At 42.0% G+C, this 15868-nt stretch overlaps 1 protein-coding gene across 4 annotated transcripts in view; it reads right to left on the bottom strand.

Annotated features, from left to right (window-relative positions):
- Positions 1-15868, bottom strand: part of sema5ba (sema domain, seven thrombospondin repeats (type 1 and type 1-like), transmembrane domain (TM) and short cytoplasmic domain, (semaphorin) 5Ba) — a 945671-nt gene that overhangs the window by 517776 nt on the left and 412027 nt on the right. For 3 of the 4 annotated variants that reach the window (XM_034185844.1, XM_034185841.1, XM_034185842.1), the window contains one exon: positions 1708-1935. In XM_034185844.1, coding sequence (XP_034041735.1) covers positions 1708-1888 — 181 coding nt within the window. In that variant the 5' untranslated portion in view covers positions 1889-1935. Of the gene's footprint in view, positions 1-1707; positions 1936-15868 lie in introns of those variants that run through there. The other variant, XM_034185845.1, reaches the window with a different exon arrangement.

Raw genomic sequence — 15868 nt, 5'->3', positions numbered from 1 at the left:
ATAGTCAAATCTTTGGAAGTGGTATGCGTGTGATTATTTGCGAAAAGCTAAAAGATTTCTGGGAAAGTGTGAGGCAATGTGAGAACACGGCAGGGACATAATCAGGACTAAGTCAATCAATTCAATCAATTTTATTTATATAGCGCCAAATAACAACAAACAGTTGCCTCAAGGGGCTTTATATTGTAAGGCAAGGCCATACAATAATTACGTAAAAACCCCAAAGGTCAAAACGACCCCCTGTGAGCAAACACTTGGCGACACTGGGAAGGAAAAACTCCCTTTTAACAGGAAGAAAACCTCCAGCAGAACCAGGCTCAGGGAGGGGCAGTCTTCTGCTGGGACTGGTTGGGGCTGAGGGAGAGAACCAGGAAAAAGACATGCTGTGGAGGGGAGCAGAGATCAATCACTAATGATTAAATGCAGAGTGGTCCATACAGAGCAAAAAGAGAAAGAAACACTCAGTGCATCATGGGAACCCCCCAGCAGTCTAAGTCTATAGCAGCATAACTAAGGGATGGTTCAGGGTCACCTGATCCAGCCCTAACTATAAGCTTTAGCAAAAAGAAAAGTTTTAAGCCTAATCTTAAAAGTAGAGAGGGTGTCTGTCTCCCTAATCCGAATTGAGAGCTGGTTCCACAGGAGAGGAGCCTGAAAGCTGAAGGCTCTGCCTCCCATTCTACTCTTACAAACCCTAGGAACTACAAGTAAGCCTGCAGTCTGAGAGCAAAGTGCTCTATTGGGGTGATATGGTACTATGAGGTCCTTATAACCTAACCTTATAAGTAAGAAGAAGAATTTTAAATTCTATTCTAGAATTAACAGGAAGCCAATGAAGAGAGGCCAATATGGGTGAGATATGCTCTCTCCTTCTAGTCCCCGTTAGTACTCTAGCTGCAGCATTTTGAATTAACTGAAGGCTTTTCAGGGAACTTTTAGGACAACCTGATAATAATGAATTACAATAGTCCAGCCTAGAGGAAATAAATGCATGAATTAGTTTTTCAGCATCACTCTGAGACAAGACCTTTCTAATTTTAGAGATATTGCATAAATGCAAAAAAGCAGTCCTACATATTTGTTTAATATGCGCTTTGAATGACATATCCTGATCAAAAATGACTCCAAGATTTCTCACAGTATTACTAGAGGTCAGGGTAATGCCATCCAGAGTAAGGATCTGGTTAGACACTATGTTTCTAAGATTTGTGGGGCCAAGTACAATAACTTCAGTTTTATCTGAGTTTAAAAGCAGGAAATTAGAGGTCATCCATGTCTTTATGTCTGAAAGACATTCCTGCAGTTTAGCTAATTGGTGTGTGTCCTCTGGCTTCATGGATAGATAAAGCTGGGTATCATCTGCGTAACAATGAAAATTTAAGCAATGCTGTCTAATAATACTGCCTAAGGGAAGCATGTATAAAGTGAATAAAATTGGTCCTAGCACAGAACCTTGTGGAACTCCATAATTAACCTTAGTCTGTGAAGAAGATTCCCCATTTACATGAACAAATTGTAACTAAGTATGGACTTGAAAACAGCAAATCTTTCCATATTCATTCATATTGCTCATATTCAGCTCTGAAATTTTGGGTTCTGGTAAATACAGGTTATGAGCAGCAAACCTCTTGTTTTGTTTTTTAAATTAAATTTTTAATTATATCCATGTAAACAAAAAGCACTGTAGAGTGAGAAACTCAGTCTGACCTTTGATGGAGACCTTTGGATGTTCTTTCTTAGTGCACTCTGGTTGGGTGAGGGGCTCCAAAAGCGCTGAGACTGGGACTGTAGGGAGCGTGGTGATCTGTGTAAAGACGGCTGGGAGGAGGACTAGCAGGAGGAGGCCGGCCATAGACAAGGGGATGGAATCTTGCGAGGATGCTGTCATGATGATGACCTCTCCTCTAACTGCCAAGGTGGGCCTCTGGGATACCGCTGTGGATGAGAAGAAACAGATCAGCCTCACCACCTCGGTGTAACCTTCACAGGCTTCAAAGAAAGAGCCGCTCCACGAGCTGCTTCAAAATCACTTCTGTCAAACTTTGAATTCCTCAGAGCAAAGAATCCAGCACAGGAACAGTCAGCAAAAGAGAATTTTAGAAGGTGTGAAAATTTTGGTTAAAAATGCATCATTAACTGTGGGATAAAAGAAAGAAAGGAAAGGAGCAGACAAAAGATGAGCAGAGAGGAGACAGAGAAAGGAGTAAACTAAAGCACAGTGAAATGAAGGGTGTGAAGGACACGGTGTGGAAAAACTGCAAAGGAAAGCAAAATCCTGAAGCAATGAGCCATCTCCAAAAAGCACCTAACCCCTGACCCCAAGATAATTATTCAAAATGTGCAATTAAACTTTGGGAGTTCATTTAATGGCTGAATAAAATTGGAAAATTGAATGAGATACAGGACTGTTCAATGAGGCACACGTTTCCACAAGGGAATGAAGTAGAACAAATGTCACTTAAAATTTGCAGCTCTTAGAGAAGCAGCATGGGCCAGAAAAATGTTTGCACAATTATTTTCTCCATTCACTACACATTATCTCAAATGTTGATGTGGAAAACACACAGACACTTGTATGCATCCTGAGTAAGTGCAATCTGCTGCAGCCGTAACATACGAGCCGACACCGCCAAGCTGAAACCTGCAGTTCATCATCTGTCGGCCAGCGCTCCCTGTGCTGCTCACTGAGCGAAGACTGATATCATTAAAGTAGATTAAAAACTGAGAGCATCAACTTTCTGCAGCTCCTTGGCTGGGTTACATCTCAGTTGAGTGTTTTCCTCCCTAATGCTTCAATCAATAGCAAATTATTAGCTTGGTTGAGTTGCAAATCAAGCATATTGCCCTGCAATCAATTATTCCTCTCACCACAGCTGGTTACTAATTAGGCAAATGTACATAGTGCTCATGTTTGTCATTATAATACAGTCAACAGGTGCCTGTACCATAATGAACTCAGATTAGACTGCTCACTTCACTATGGTTGACCTGTGATAGACACGGCTGCAACAAACTCCACCCTATAAAGCCACAACCCCCCCCCCCCCCCCCCCCCAAAAAATGTCTGTATAAATGCAGCAGTTAGATAATGAGTATGGAAAAAAAGCTATGCAGATATTTGTCAAGGATCTGTAGAAGTCAACTGGAAATCAGCTTTTTTGCTAATTGCATTAGTTAAATAGAATAATAAAACTAAATTAATTAAAAGATTAAATAATTAAAGGCAAATTCAATGTATTTGGTACTAGGCACGGGTGGTGGACAAACGTTCTTATGTTTAGTGCAGAAGGATCATGGTTCAAACCCACCCATGTAATGTGGAGTTGTGTCACCAAAGGCATCTGGCATAACAATTTGACCAGTTAACACTTAGCCTAGGCTTGTGTGTCATAAATCACACAAACAAAGTGAGGAACCTTGGGGTAATTTTTGATCCTATATTGTCCTTTGACCTCCACATTAGAGAAATTATGAGGACTGCTTCTTTCCACCTGCTAAATATAGCGAAAATTCGTCCCATCCTGTCAATGGCTGATGCTGAGACCACGGATTCATGCGTTTGTCTCTTCTAGATTGGACTACTGCAATATTCTATCTTCTGGTTTACTGCAGTCCAGCATTAGGGCTCTCCAATTCGTTCAAAATGCTGCAGCCAGACTTTTGACACGAAGCAGAAAGTTTGACCACATTACACCCATTTTGGCATCCCTTCACTGACTTCCTGTCCCTGTGAGATCACATACTAGCCTATAAAATTGTTCACGGACTGGCACCTCCCTACCTAGCTGACCTAATTAAACCCTACGTACCGGCATGGGCTTTGCGTTCTCAGGGTGCAAGACTACTTTGTGTCCCTAGGGTGAATAAGAAGTCTGCAGGTCACAGAGCTTTCTCTTATTGTGCCCCTGTTCTGTAGAATGATCTCCCTGCATCAATAAAACAGTCAGATTCTGTAGAGACTTTCAAGTCCACACTTAAGATGAACTTATTTTTCCTTTCGTATGGCTAGCATAGTGGCATAGTATGTTTCTATGCTTTTTACTCTTTTAATTCATTTTATTAGTAAACGGAGCGTGCTGTGGCCTCAACTTTATCTAAACTCTAGGTCTTTTAGTGAAACTTGGCGATCATCGGCGATCACCTTAGTATTTCTTCTGTTTTTCTTGTTGCTTAATACTGACAAATTACACTGTATTTGTCTTTCTGATGCTTGATTCTGCTTTTTTTTTCTCTCTCTGTTTGAGGTGCGGCTCCATCCAGAGATGGGTGGGGTATCTGTTCCAGAAACCGCCCTGTGCACCGGCAACATTTCCTGTATGTTTGTTTTGTGAATTGTTCTGTAATTTGTGTCTGTAGCATGGCCCAAGCAGAGGGTCACCCCTTTGAGTCTGGTCTGCTTGAGGTTTCTTCCTCAGAGGGAATTTTTCCTTACCACTGTTGCTCTGGGGGGTGGTAAGGTTAGACCTTGCTTGTGTGAAGCACCTTGAGGCAAACTTGTTGTGATTTGGAGCTATATAAATGAAAATAAACTGAAATTGAAAAATAACACTTGCACCCAGGGGTGCCGAAAAGGGGAGAATAAGGAGAAGGATTCTACGATCTTAGAGAGGCCCCTAATACAATTATAACAGTGACAAAATAATATGGGGGTGGCCCAGATTTAAAGATTTCTTTACATGGGGCACAAAGTTCCCTGCTTGAACTAATTCAACACACAGAGCCACCTCGGAAAAGTTGTGGCAGCCCCGAGTGAAAACAAGGGAGAAACCAGAGGGGCTTCTTAATGTGCAAGGTACCAGGCCTCACCAAAGCATCCTTGGCTATCACAGTAATGACTTTGCATCAATCTAGTAGTAATTCAGCAGATATGTACAGTGTTTCTCTGGGCATGAGCCAATAAGCAGGTGGCTGAGTGCTGAGGATCCCAGCAACACGAACAAGCCCAGAACATGCCCACGTTTCATCAGCTTGTGAAAGATAGACGCTGCTTTCAAAAGGTAGAGATGGATTGGATTTTTGCCTTGGTGGTCACAATCCAGGACCTAAGTTGGTTTAGCACTAGAGTATACTCTCAGACCTGACATGACAAATGTCATTAAATTTCAGAACATTTCATACCAGCACTGTCCTGCTGCAAACCCAGCGTAATAGTTTCTGTGTTCAGCAATATTCATAAAATATGTCTTTCAAAGATTCTGAGATGATATCCACATGGGTAGAAGACTTAAAAATTCAATCTGTATACCTCACTTTGAGGAAATCTTCTGAAACATTTTCAATATAATGACACTGTTATTCCAAGCATTTTGATGATAAGTGGATTCCTTCTTACAGCAACATTACTTTTAGGTTTATACGTATAGTCAGAGCCCATGAAAGTGTTTCCTCAAATTCCACAGGGACAAAAAACAAAACACACTAACAGTACACTGGGTATTGGAGCTTCCAGATGAAAAGCAGGTGTATCGACCCACTGAAATCTGATCACTTCCATGTCATCTCTGGGGACATCTTTGGGGTCAGTGGTGAGTCCAGGACGTCCCTGGCAGCCCTCACACAGCAGTCACAGTACATGTGTATGGACTGGTTACGATGTCCAGTAACTTGTTGGAGACCTCACAGATTTTCATGATATCCCACAGAGCAGCTTGTCAACTAAACCAAATACTTTGTGAAATTCAAAACAGGCTGTATGCTCAATAATTAATTTTGAAAATTAAAAGCATGTCCAAAATGAATGCTGCAGTTGGAACATCATGTCCTCGTCTTCACACAGATGTCTCTGTCCCATCATTTACACATTTAAATTACATGTTGAATATTGCATTTTTGCTATTCTGTCTTTGTGTAACTGAAGTACATCATCATTCTGTTCCTCTTTCAGTGGAAGAACACCGTCGGATGTGAAAAGCATAAAGGCCACTGAGACCATATTATTACTCTTGTTATTTTGGGTTACTCAAACAAAACTTTATTGGAGACTTTTTTGCCTATTCAGTTTTATTTGCCACATTTATATGAAGCCATTGTCAATCAGAAAACATTTGCAACATCCTGCTCATATGCTGTGGGAGTCTTACATTTTAACCGAGTTAAAGTTCAGCTTTTTAGCCATGGAAATAGGACAGTGTGCCGTTTGTGCTGCTGACCACAGTCAGCTGTTTGATCTCAACCCGCAGAGGGGAAAACAACAACTCACACAGATACTGTCTCATCCCAACCTTTTCCCATCTGGATGCTGTATGTTTATCTTTTGGAACACAGCTTGGGGCTACAATTATCACACATTTTGTCTATAAAATGACAGAAAACTGCAGCATCACAGGTCTAATCAATTTACACTCAACAAAAATATAAACGCAACACTTTTGGTTTTGCTCCCATTTTGTATGAGATGAACTCAAAGATCTAAAACTTTTTCCACATACACAATATCACCATTTCCCTCAAATATTGTTCACAAACCAGTCTAAATCTGTGATAGTGAGCACTTCTCCTTTGCTGAGATAATCCATCCCACCTCACAGGTGTGCCATATCAAGATGCTGATTAGACACCATGATTAGTGCACAGGTGTGCCTTAGACTGCCCACAATAAAAGGCCACTCTGAAAGGTGCAGTTTTATCACACAGCACAATGCCACAGATGTCGCAAGATTTGAGGGAGCGTGCAATTGGCATGCTGACAGCAGGAATGTCAACCAGAGCTGTTGCTCGTGTATTGAATGTTCATTTCTCTACCATAAGCCGTCTCCAAAGGCGTTTCAGAGAATTTGGCAGTACATCCAACCAGCCTCACAACCGCAGACCACGTGTAACCACACCAGCCCAGGACCTCCACATCCAGCATGTTCACCTTCAAGATCGTCTGAGACCAGCCACTCGGACAGCTGCTGAAACAATCGGTTTGCATAACCAAAGAATTTCTGTACAAACTGTCAGAAACCGTCTCAGGGAAGCTCATCTGCATGCTCGTCGTCCTCATCGGGGTCTTGACCTGACTCTAGTTCGTCGTTGTAACCGACTTGAGTGGGCAAATGCTCACATTCGCTGATGTTTGGCACGTTGGAGAGGTGTTCTCTTCATGGATGAATCCCAGTTCACACTGTCCAGGGCAGATGGCAGACAGCGTGTGTGGCGTCGTGCGGGTGAGCGGTTTTCTGATGTCAATGTTGTGGATCGAGTGGCCCATGGTGGCGGTGGGGTTATGGTATGGGCAGGCGCCTGTTATGGACGAAGAACACAGGTGCATTTTATTGATGGCATTTTGAATGCACAGAGATACCGTGACGAGATCCTGAGGCCCATTGCTGTGCCATACATCCAAGAACATCACCTCATGTTGCAGCAGGATAATGCACGGCCCCATGTTACAAGGATCTGTACACAATTCTTGGAAGCTGAAAATGTCCCAGTTCTTGCATGGCCGGCATACTCACCGGACATGTCACCCATTGAGCATGTTTGGGATGCTCTGGACCGGCGTATACGACAGCGTGTACCAGTTCCTGCCAATATCCAGCAACTTCGCACAGCCATTGAAGAGGAGTGGACCAACATTCCACAGGCCACAACTGACAACCTGATCAACTCTATGCGAAGGAGATGTGTTGCACTGCATGAGGCAAATGGTGGTCACACCAGATACTGACTGGTATCCCCCCCCCAGTAAAAAAACTGCACCTTTCAGAGTGGCCTTTTATTGTGGACAGTCTAAGGCACACCTGTGCACTAATCATGGTGTCTAATCAGCATCTTGATATGGCACACCTGTGAGGTGGGATGGATTATCTCAGCAAAGGAGTTACGTTTATATTTTTGTTGAGTGTACTTTGTGTTTGTTCAAAAGGGCCATCATCCAAAGAGACTTGCCTTTTACCAACCACTCAAAACCAATTATCTAAAATTTGTGGAGTTAAAACACCAGTGGTTAGTACTGATGCCCCACAGCTAGATTGTCCCAGGCTGACTTCAGACCTGGTCCTTTCTGTGTGGAGTTTGCTTGTTCTCTCCATGTTCACGTGGGTTTCCTCCGGGTGCTCTGGCTTCCTCCCATTCCCAAAGACATGTACGTAAGTTAGGCAAATTTGTGACTGTGAACTGACCATAGGTTTGAGTGAGAGTATTAATGTGTTCATCTGTCTCTATATGTGGAACCGCAATAGACTATCAGCCTGTCCAGAGTGTACCCCACCTCTCCCCAGTAACTGCTGGAATAGGCTCCACCACCTTTGTGACCTTTGAATGGAATAAGCGGGTACAGAAAATGATTGAATGAATGAATCAATGAATGCACTTCAGCCATTTGAGATGTTAGATATGTTATGGTTGGTTTTTGGGAGATAATATTCTCATATTCGCTGCGCATTTTGCAGACAGCTGCAGCAAAATGACTCATTTCCTCCTTTCAGCTGGAAGAGCGACAGGGTTGTAATGAAACAGGACTCCCTCAACTGCAGCAGGAAGAAAGGGGTGTTACCATTGGTGGAAAACCCAGTAACTAACAATTACATTCACCAACTTCACATCACACAGACTACATGTGGGTCTGTGTGTGTGTGTGTGTGTGCACCCGCGTTTTGCGAACGGGACTTTCTTCCGTGTGTGTGTCTCTCTCTCTCTCTCTCCGCGACCGCAAACAGGTAAAAAAAATACACAAATTTTTCTTTATCACTGGTGAGCTGAGCGAAGGGAAATTGTGGTTTTATGCAGAGCAAAAAGGAGAAAGCGAACAGTTTTGAAAGTTGTGTGATATTTGCCATGCTTGGAGTGTTTTTTAGTGTGTGTGGTGGAGTGTTTTAGCGTGTGTAGTTAATGTGTGGTGTAGTTTTTTATTTAATGCGTCAAAATAATCAGGTGTCTTGAAACAGCGCGTAAAAGCTCTCTATCTTTTAACTGCATGAACATGATTGAATCGCGGAGTGTGTCATCAGAGTCTGAACCAGAGCACGATCAATCTGATGATGAAGTGGACTTTATTGTTCTGGTCTGGATGAACAAGAGCAGGTGAATTTACTGATCTGTGCGCACATATCAACTCAATGGATCAGACTGCGAGCTTCTCTTTGCTTCGGCTCTAGTCCCAAGTCTTGGCGCACAGGAGGGTGGAGACACACACTGCCCCAGCACTAAGCAGACTCCAGGCGTGGAGAACACAGGAGTTCAGGTAGAGACTCCCCCCTCCAAAGTCCAATACACCTTTTTCTACTGTTTTTGTTTGTTTGTTTTGACTAACGCAGTTAGGACAGTGTGTACTAATACCAATAAAAATGCTACAAAAACAAGGAATTAGAGAAAAATATACATGGCTATTGAGGTGGAATATCTGTACAATTTTTTTGGAGCTTCTGACAGGAATTGTTTTTCTGAGTGGCACAAATATAATTTGTGTGGCATCTTATTGCATGTAAATAGCCACAAAAACACCTGAAGCATTTCCTCTATTTTAATGTGAATTGTTGTATATAACCTTGTTTATGCTACATTTTTACATATATTTTTTTAAGTTTACAATATATATTTACATTCTAAGTTATTAAAATGGTTTCTTAAAATAGTTCTGGTTTTCACAGTAAAACAAAAAAAAAAACTTTTTTCTGATTCAAATGTTATGTTTTGGGGTGAATACTGGGTCACTGTTTTAATGCAGTATCTCAGAATGAAAGAAAACTGTAAGGTCACACAGGTGAGGTTGTGCTGAAAAAAATGACACCAAACAAAGCCAGGTAAACAGTTTTTAAGGTAAATTATGAAGGTAAAACTAAAAGTAGTCAAAAATGCTCAAAAATAGCCAAGACTCCAGAGGTTTAAACATAATGTACAACCCCAATTCCAATGAAGTTGGGATGTTGTATAAAATCATGACACTCCTGTTTCCAATTAACCTATTCACCTGTGGAATGTTCCAAACAGGTGTTCTTTGAGCATTCATCAACTTTCCCAGTCTTTTGTTGCCCCTGTCCCAGCTTTTTGAAATGTGTTGCGAGCATCCATTTCAAAATGAGCAAATATTTTAAGAAAAAACAAAAAAGTCTATCAGTTTGAACATTAAATATCTTGTCTTTGTGGTGTATTCAATTGAATATAGGTTGAAGAGGATTTGCAAACCGTATTCAGTTTCTCTTCTGGTGAAGAGAGAGCTGAGTAGGGGGGCAAAGCTCTCGATTTACCGATCGATCTACGTTCCGATCCTCACCTATGGTCATGAGATTTGGCTCATGACTGAAAGAATGAGATCGCGAGTACAAGCGGCCGAGATGAGTTTCCTCCGCAGGGTGGCTGGGCGCTCCCTTAGAGATAGGGTGAGGAGCTCGGTCACTCGGGAGGAGCTCGGAGTCGAGCCGCTGCTCCTCCACATCGAAAGGAGTCAGTTGAGGTGGCTCAGGCATCTTTTCTGGATGCCCCCTGGACGCCTCACTGGAGAGGTGTTCCGGGCACGTCCCGTTGGGAGGAGGCCCCGGGGAAGACCCAGGACACGCTGGAGGGACTACATCTCTCGGCTTGCTTGGGAACGCCTTGGGGTTCCCCTGGAGGAGCTGAGGGAGGTGTGTGTAGATCGGGAGGTCTGGGCGGCTTTGCTTGAGCTGCTGCCCCCGCGACCCAACTCCGGATAAAGCGGAAGAAAATGGATGGATGGATGGATGGATGGATGTATTCAGTTTTGATTTACATTTCACACAACGTCCCAACTTTATTGGAATTGGGGTTGTATAATAGACATGTGGTCATCATGAATAAAGTGATTGAAAAACATTAAAAAAAAACAAATTCAAATTATATAATTTCTTGATGATGATGATTTTCTTCTTTACCTAAATATAAGAATAATACAGTTGGCATGTTATTTTGAAGCAATGACTGATGACTCCTGAAAGCTGAAGTCCTGTGCACTGCACACAGAGAAAGCAGCAGATCGCCTGGTCAATGTTGACCAGCTCACAATCATAAATCAAGGTAGCAGCAGGAAGAGTTTTGGGTGTGGCTGCTATATACAAAGTTATATGTACTCAAGTAAACCATGTTAAACACACACATGTGCAGTCTCTAGTTTAAAAGTGGCAAAATAGGAGCTTGTCACGTTCCATATTGTGTCACAGTAATTGGGCAGAACCTGTGTGTTTTCAGTGCCATTGTGATGAGCCCTGACAGTGCCCGTGCACCTTCCTATCCTGCTGGGTACTGGATTAGCAGCAGTTTGTCACCAAGACTCCGGGACGATCTATACCACAAACACACCACAGTGGATCTTCTCTGTGATTTTCATTGACTTACTGAGCCGCTATTTTCCTGTCAAGTAGTCAAACAACCTGAGTCGATTAAATGTGCACTATGCTTGGCTGAGGATTCACACCAGGCTTGTGGGAATTGGACAAATAGAGGTCCAAGCACATCTCATGTCAGCAAGGATATTTATTGCCTTGGATTTTGTTTTATTGTTTGCAGTAGGTGAGCACAGAATTTTTAAGACTTTAAATAAGTCTTTAAAATAATACAGCCTAACGGTCATTGTAACTAGTTTTGTAAAGAGTAAACACAGTACATTTTGAGTTATACATTCTTTAAATGGGAAATAGACAGTATTTCAATTTTTACCCAAGGCCATCAAATATGGCCATCGGGTATTGCGAATGATTTGTGTCTGTCCGTCCGTCTGTCTGTCCATCCATCTGTCCCTCTGTCTGTGCTCAGCATAAGTCCAGTCCTATTACTGCCAGAGTCTTCAAATTCACAGGGAACATTCTTGGGACACAGACCTTGGACAAGTTCAGAGATGGCTAACTTTGACCTATTTTAAGAGGTAAAAAATTCACATTCCATTTCATAGTTTTATGCTCTGAATCATGCAAATCCGTTTTTGTTTTAGTTTTAGTTTTTTTTGAGGAGCAGGGGTGAAAGCCAATCAGACTACAGCAGCATAGTGATGTCAGTGGCTGATCTCTCTCCCTGGTGCTTCAAAACCGGTTTGTGTATGTGTAAATACGAGGGCTGTCAATAAAGTTACGGTCCTTTTTATTTTTTCAAAAACTATATGGATTTCATTCATATGTTTTTACGTCAGACATGCTTGAACCCTCGTGCGCATGCGTGAGTTTTTCCACGCCTGTCGGTGACGTCATTCGCCTGTGAGCACTCCTTGTGGGAGGAGTCGTCCAGCCCCTCGTCGGAATTCCTTTGTCTGAGAAGTTGCTGAGAGACTGGCGCTTTGTTTGATCAAAATTTTTTCTAAACCTGTGAGACACATCGAAGTGGACATGGTTCGAAAAATTAAGCTGGTTTTCAGTGAAAATTTTAACGGCTGATGAGAGATTTTGAGGTGATTCTGTCGCTTTAAGGACTTTTCACGGTGCGAGACGTCGCGCAGCGCTCTCAGGCAGCGTCATCAGCCTGTTTCAAGCTTAAAACCTCCACATTTCAGGCTCTGTTGATCCAGGATGTCGTGAGAGAACAGAGAAGTTTCAGAAGAAGTCGGTTTCAGCATTTTATCCGGATATTCCACTGTTAAAGGAGATTTTTTTAATGAAAGACGTGCGGACGGGTCCGCGCGTCGGGACGCAGCCGCCGCGATGCTCCGCCACAGGAAAAACACCTCTGTTGAAAGCCTTAAGGACAAGTTGGAACATGTCCAGCTGTTAAACAATTTCTCATATACTCACTCCACTGAAAGCCATCAAAAGCCGCCTGGATTTTACAAATGGTTATCAACACAGAGGTGTTTTTCCTGTGCCGCCGCACCGCGTCGGCTGCGTCCCGACGCGCGGATCTGTCCGCACGTCTTTCATTAAAAAAATCTCCTTTAACAGTGGAATATCCGGATAAAATGCTGAAACCGACTTCTTCTGAAACTTCTCTGTTCTCTCACGACGTCCTGGATCAATAGAGCCTGAAATGTGGAGGTTTTCAGCTTGAAACAGGCTGATGACGCTGCCTGAGAGCGCTGCACGACGTCTCGCACCGTGAAAAGTCCTTAAAGCGACAGAATCACCTCAAAATCTCTCATCAGCTGTTAAAATTTTCACTGAAAACCAGCTTAATTTTTCGAACCGTGTCCACTTCGATGTGTCTCACAGGTTTAGAAAAAATTTTGATCAAACAACGCGCCAGTCTCTCAGCAACTTCTCAGACAAAGGAATTCCGACGAGGGGCTGGACGACTCCTCCCACAAGGAGTGCTCACAGGCGAATGACGTCACCGACAGGCGTGGAAAAACTCACGCATGCGCACGAGGGTTCAAGCATGTCTGACGTAAAAACATATGAATGAAATCCATATAGTTTTTGAAAAAAATAAAAAGGACCGTTACTTTATTGACAGCCCTCGTATAACATGTTTCTTACATATTATGTAAAAGCTAGTGAGAAATAAACACTTCTTAAAACTGAAAATGTTGTTTTTGTAGCTTGATAACAAATCTGGAGACATCTCAAGACATCTTTAGGATGTCAGCGTGCACGCTAACTTCCGCTACCTCAAAGCTAACTTCCGCTCTTGTCAAAAGCTCATGCACATGCACACCCTGCTGCAGATGCCGTTAAAATGTAAATAAACTATTGTTTATGACTGACTGATTTATTGAAGTTAGTCTGTAACATGAAAATGAACATACGGAGATGAATGTATCAATGATACACGCATAACACAAAAAAGCACACACACCCACACACTCATCATCAACTGCTTAGTCCAATCAAGGGTCGCGGGGGGCTGAAGCCTATCCCAGCAGTAATAGAGCGCGAGGCGGGGTACACGCTGGACAGTACGCCAGTCTGTCACAGACACAACAAAGAATAAATGCTTATTTCCATTGTGGTCGTGACAGCTGTTTTTTTTGAACATGTACAAATTGTACATAAGACAACAGGATCTGAATATTTAATGTAAATAGCAATGAATGCGCAATTATTCTACATACATATATATATATATATATATATATATATATATATATATATATATATATATATATATATATACACATATATATATATATATATATATATATATATATATATATATATATATATATATATATATATATATATATATATATATATACACATATCTATATGTATGTATGTATGTAGAATAATTGCACATTCATTGCTATTTACATTAAATATTCAGATCCTGTTGTCTTACGTACAATTTGTACATGTTCAAAAAAAACAGCTGTCACGAGCACAATGTTTGGACATTGGCCAGTCGTCAGCGCCTTTTATGGCCGTCTGACAGCAGTCTGTGTCATCTACCTGTAGTCTACATGTGCTTTGGATGCCATCTTGCAGGTGTGGACGAGGTAATCTGGATGCGTTCTGACACTGCTGATCACGCCTCTTTTCCTCCCGACTGCATCAGATTATGGCAATATTTGCCATGTCAAGCATGGTTCCTGCACATGTGTACATGTGCTATTTGTGACGGGGGCTTTACTTTTGAATTCAGAAAAGGCAAATTTGATGGTCATTGGTTCTGCAAGGCACAGACATCAGTTTCATCAGATGTCAGTGACACTGGATGCATGCCATTCAACATAACCTTTTCTGTGTCCTTTGATCTGCACATTCAAGAAGTTACAAAGAATGGGGATTTTACATCTACAGTGCTTCACTTTTTCCCCATTTTGATATGTTACAGTTTTATACCGAAATGGAGTAAATTCATTTTTTCCATCAAAATTGTACTCACAAAACTCCATAATGACAACTTGAAAATGGTTTTATTCTCTCTTTTTATAGATTTTTTTTGCAGATTTATTAAAAATAATAATAATAACAAAACGAAGGAATCACATAGTCATAACTATTCACACCCTTTGCTGATGCACCTTTGAGTGCAATTACAGCCTCAAAGTGCAACCTGCATGTAACAGAATTCCAGACATCATATCAGACCTGTTCCCGGTGGGTGTTGGGACTCTTGGTACCATTGCAGCCCCTTGTCACCATACGTATTCATGGTGTTCTTGAATGCGATTTTATGTAGCTTGGTGTCCATCAAATTACATATCTGCTTTTTGCAGATGATGTAGTTCTGTTGACTTCATCGGACAGTGACCTCCATTGTCTGGGCAGGTTTGAGGCAGAATTTGAAGAAAGTATTTGAGCAGTACCTCAAAATCTGAGATCATGGGCTTCTGTTGGAAAAGGGGGTTGGGTCGGTTGTCCCCTCTGAGTCAGGGGAGCATTATTGACAGACAGGTTGAGGTAGTATTTGATGTTCTGCAGACTCTGTACTTGATCATCATAGTAAAGAAAGTGCTGAGCCAGAAGTCCAGTCTTTTGATATACCAGTCAATTTATTTTCCCATCCTTGCCTATGGTCATGAACCTTGGATAATGACCAAAAGAATAAGATCACAGAAAGAAGCAATTCCTCTGTTGGGTATCTGGGCTTACACAGGGGCATGGTGAGAAGCTTGAATGTCTGGGACAGACTCAGATTAGAGTTGCTACTTCTTCACTTTAAAAGGAGCCAGCTGAGATGGTTCAGACATCTGGTGAGCATGTCCCATGATCATCTCCCTATGGAGGTCTTTCAGGCATGTCAAATTGGGAGGAGGCCCAGTACACACTAGAGGGAATATATTCCCCAGCTGCAACCCAGATCCGGATAAGCAACAGAAAATAAATTTACCAACCTCTTCTATCAATACTGGATGCAGATACATTGATCTATGCCTTTATTTCATCTCAAATGTGCTATTGAAATGTTTTGTTTCCTGGGTTGCCACATAATAGCATTAGGGGTATTCATATGTTGCAAAATAATGCAGTCCTGACCAGGAGAGGGCAGTGTGATCATATAAGTCTGGTCTTGGTCTCTCTTCACTGTCTTCCTGTTCATGCAATGTCTTATTTTACAGAACTGTTAT

Source organism: Thalassophryne amazonica, chromosome 14 (genome assembly GCF_902500255.1).
Source record: "Thalassophryne amazonica chromosome 14, fThaAma1.1, whole genome shotgun sequence".
Lineage (NCBI taxonomy): Eukaryota > Metazoa > Chordata > Actinopteri > Batrachoidiformes > Batrachoididae > Thalassophryne > Thalassophryne amazonica.
The sequence above is the reverse complement of the archived record's forward strand: the minus strand, read 5'-3'. Positions and strand labels throughout refer to the sequence as shown.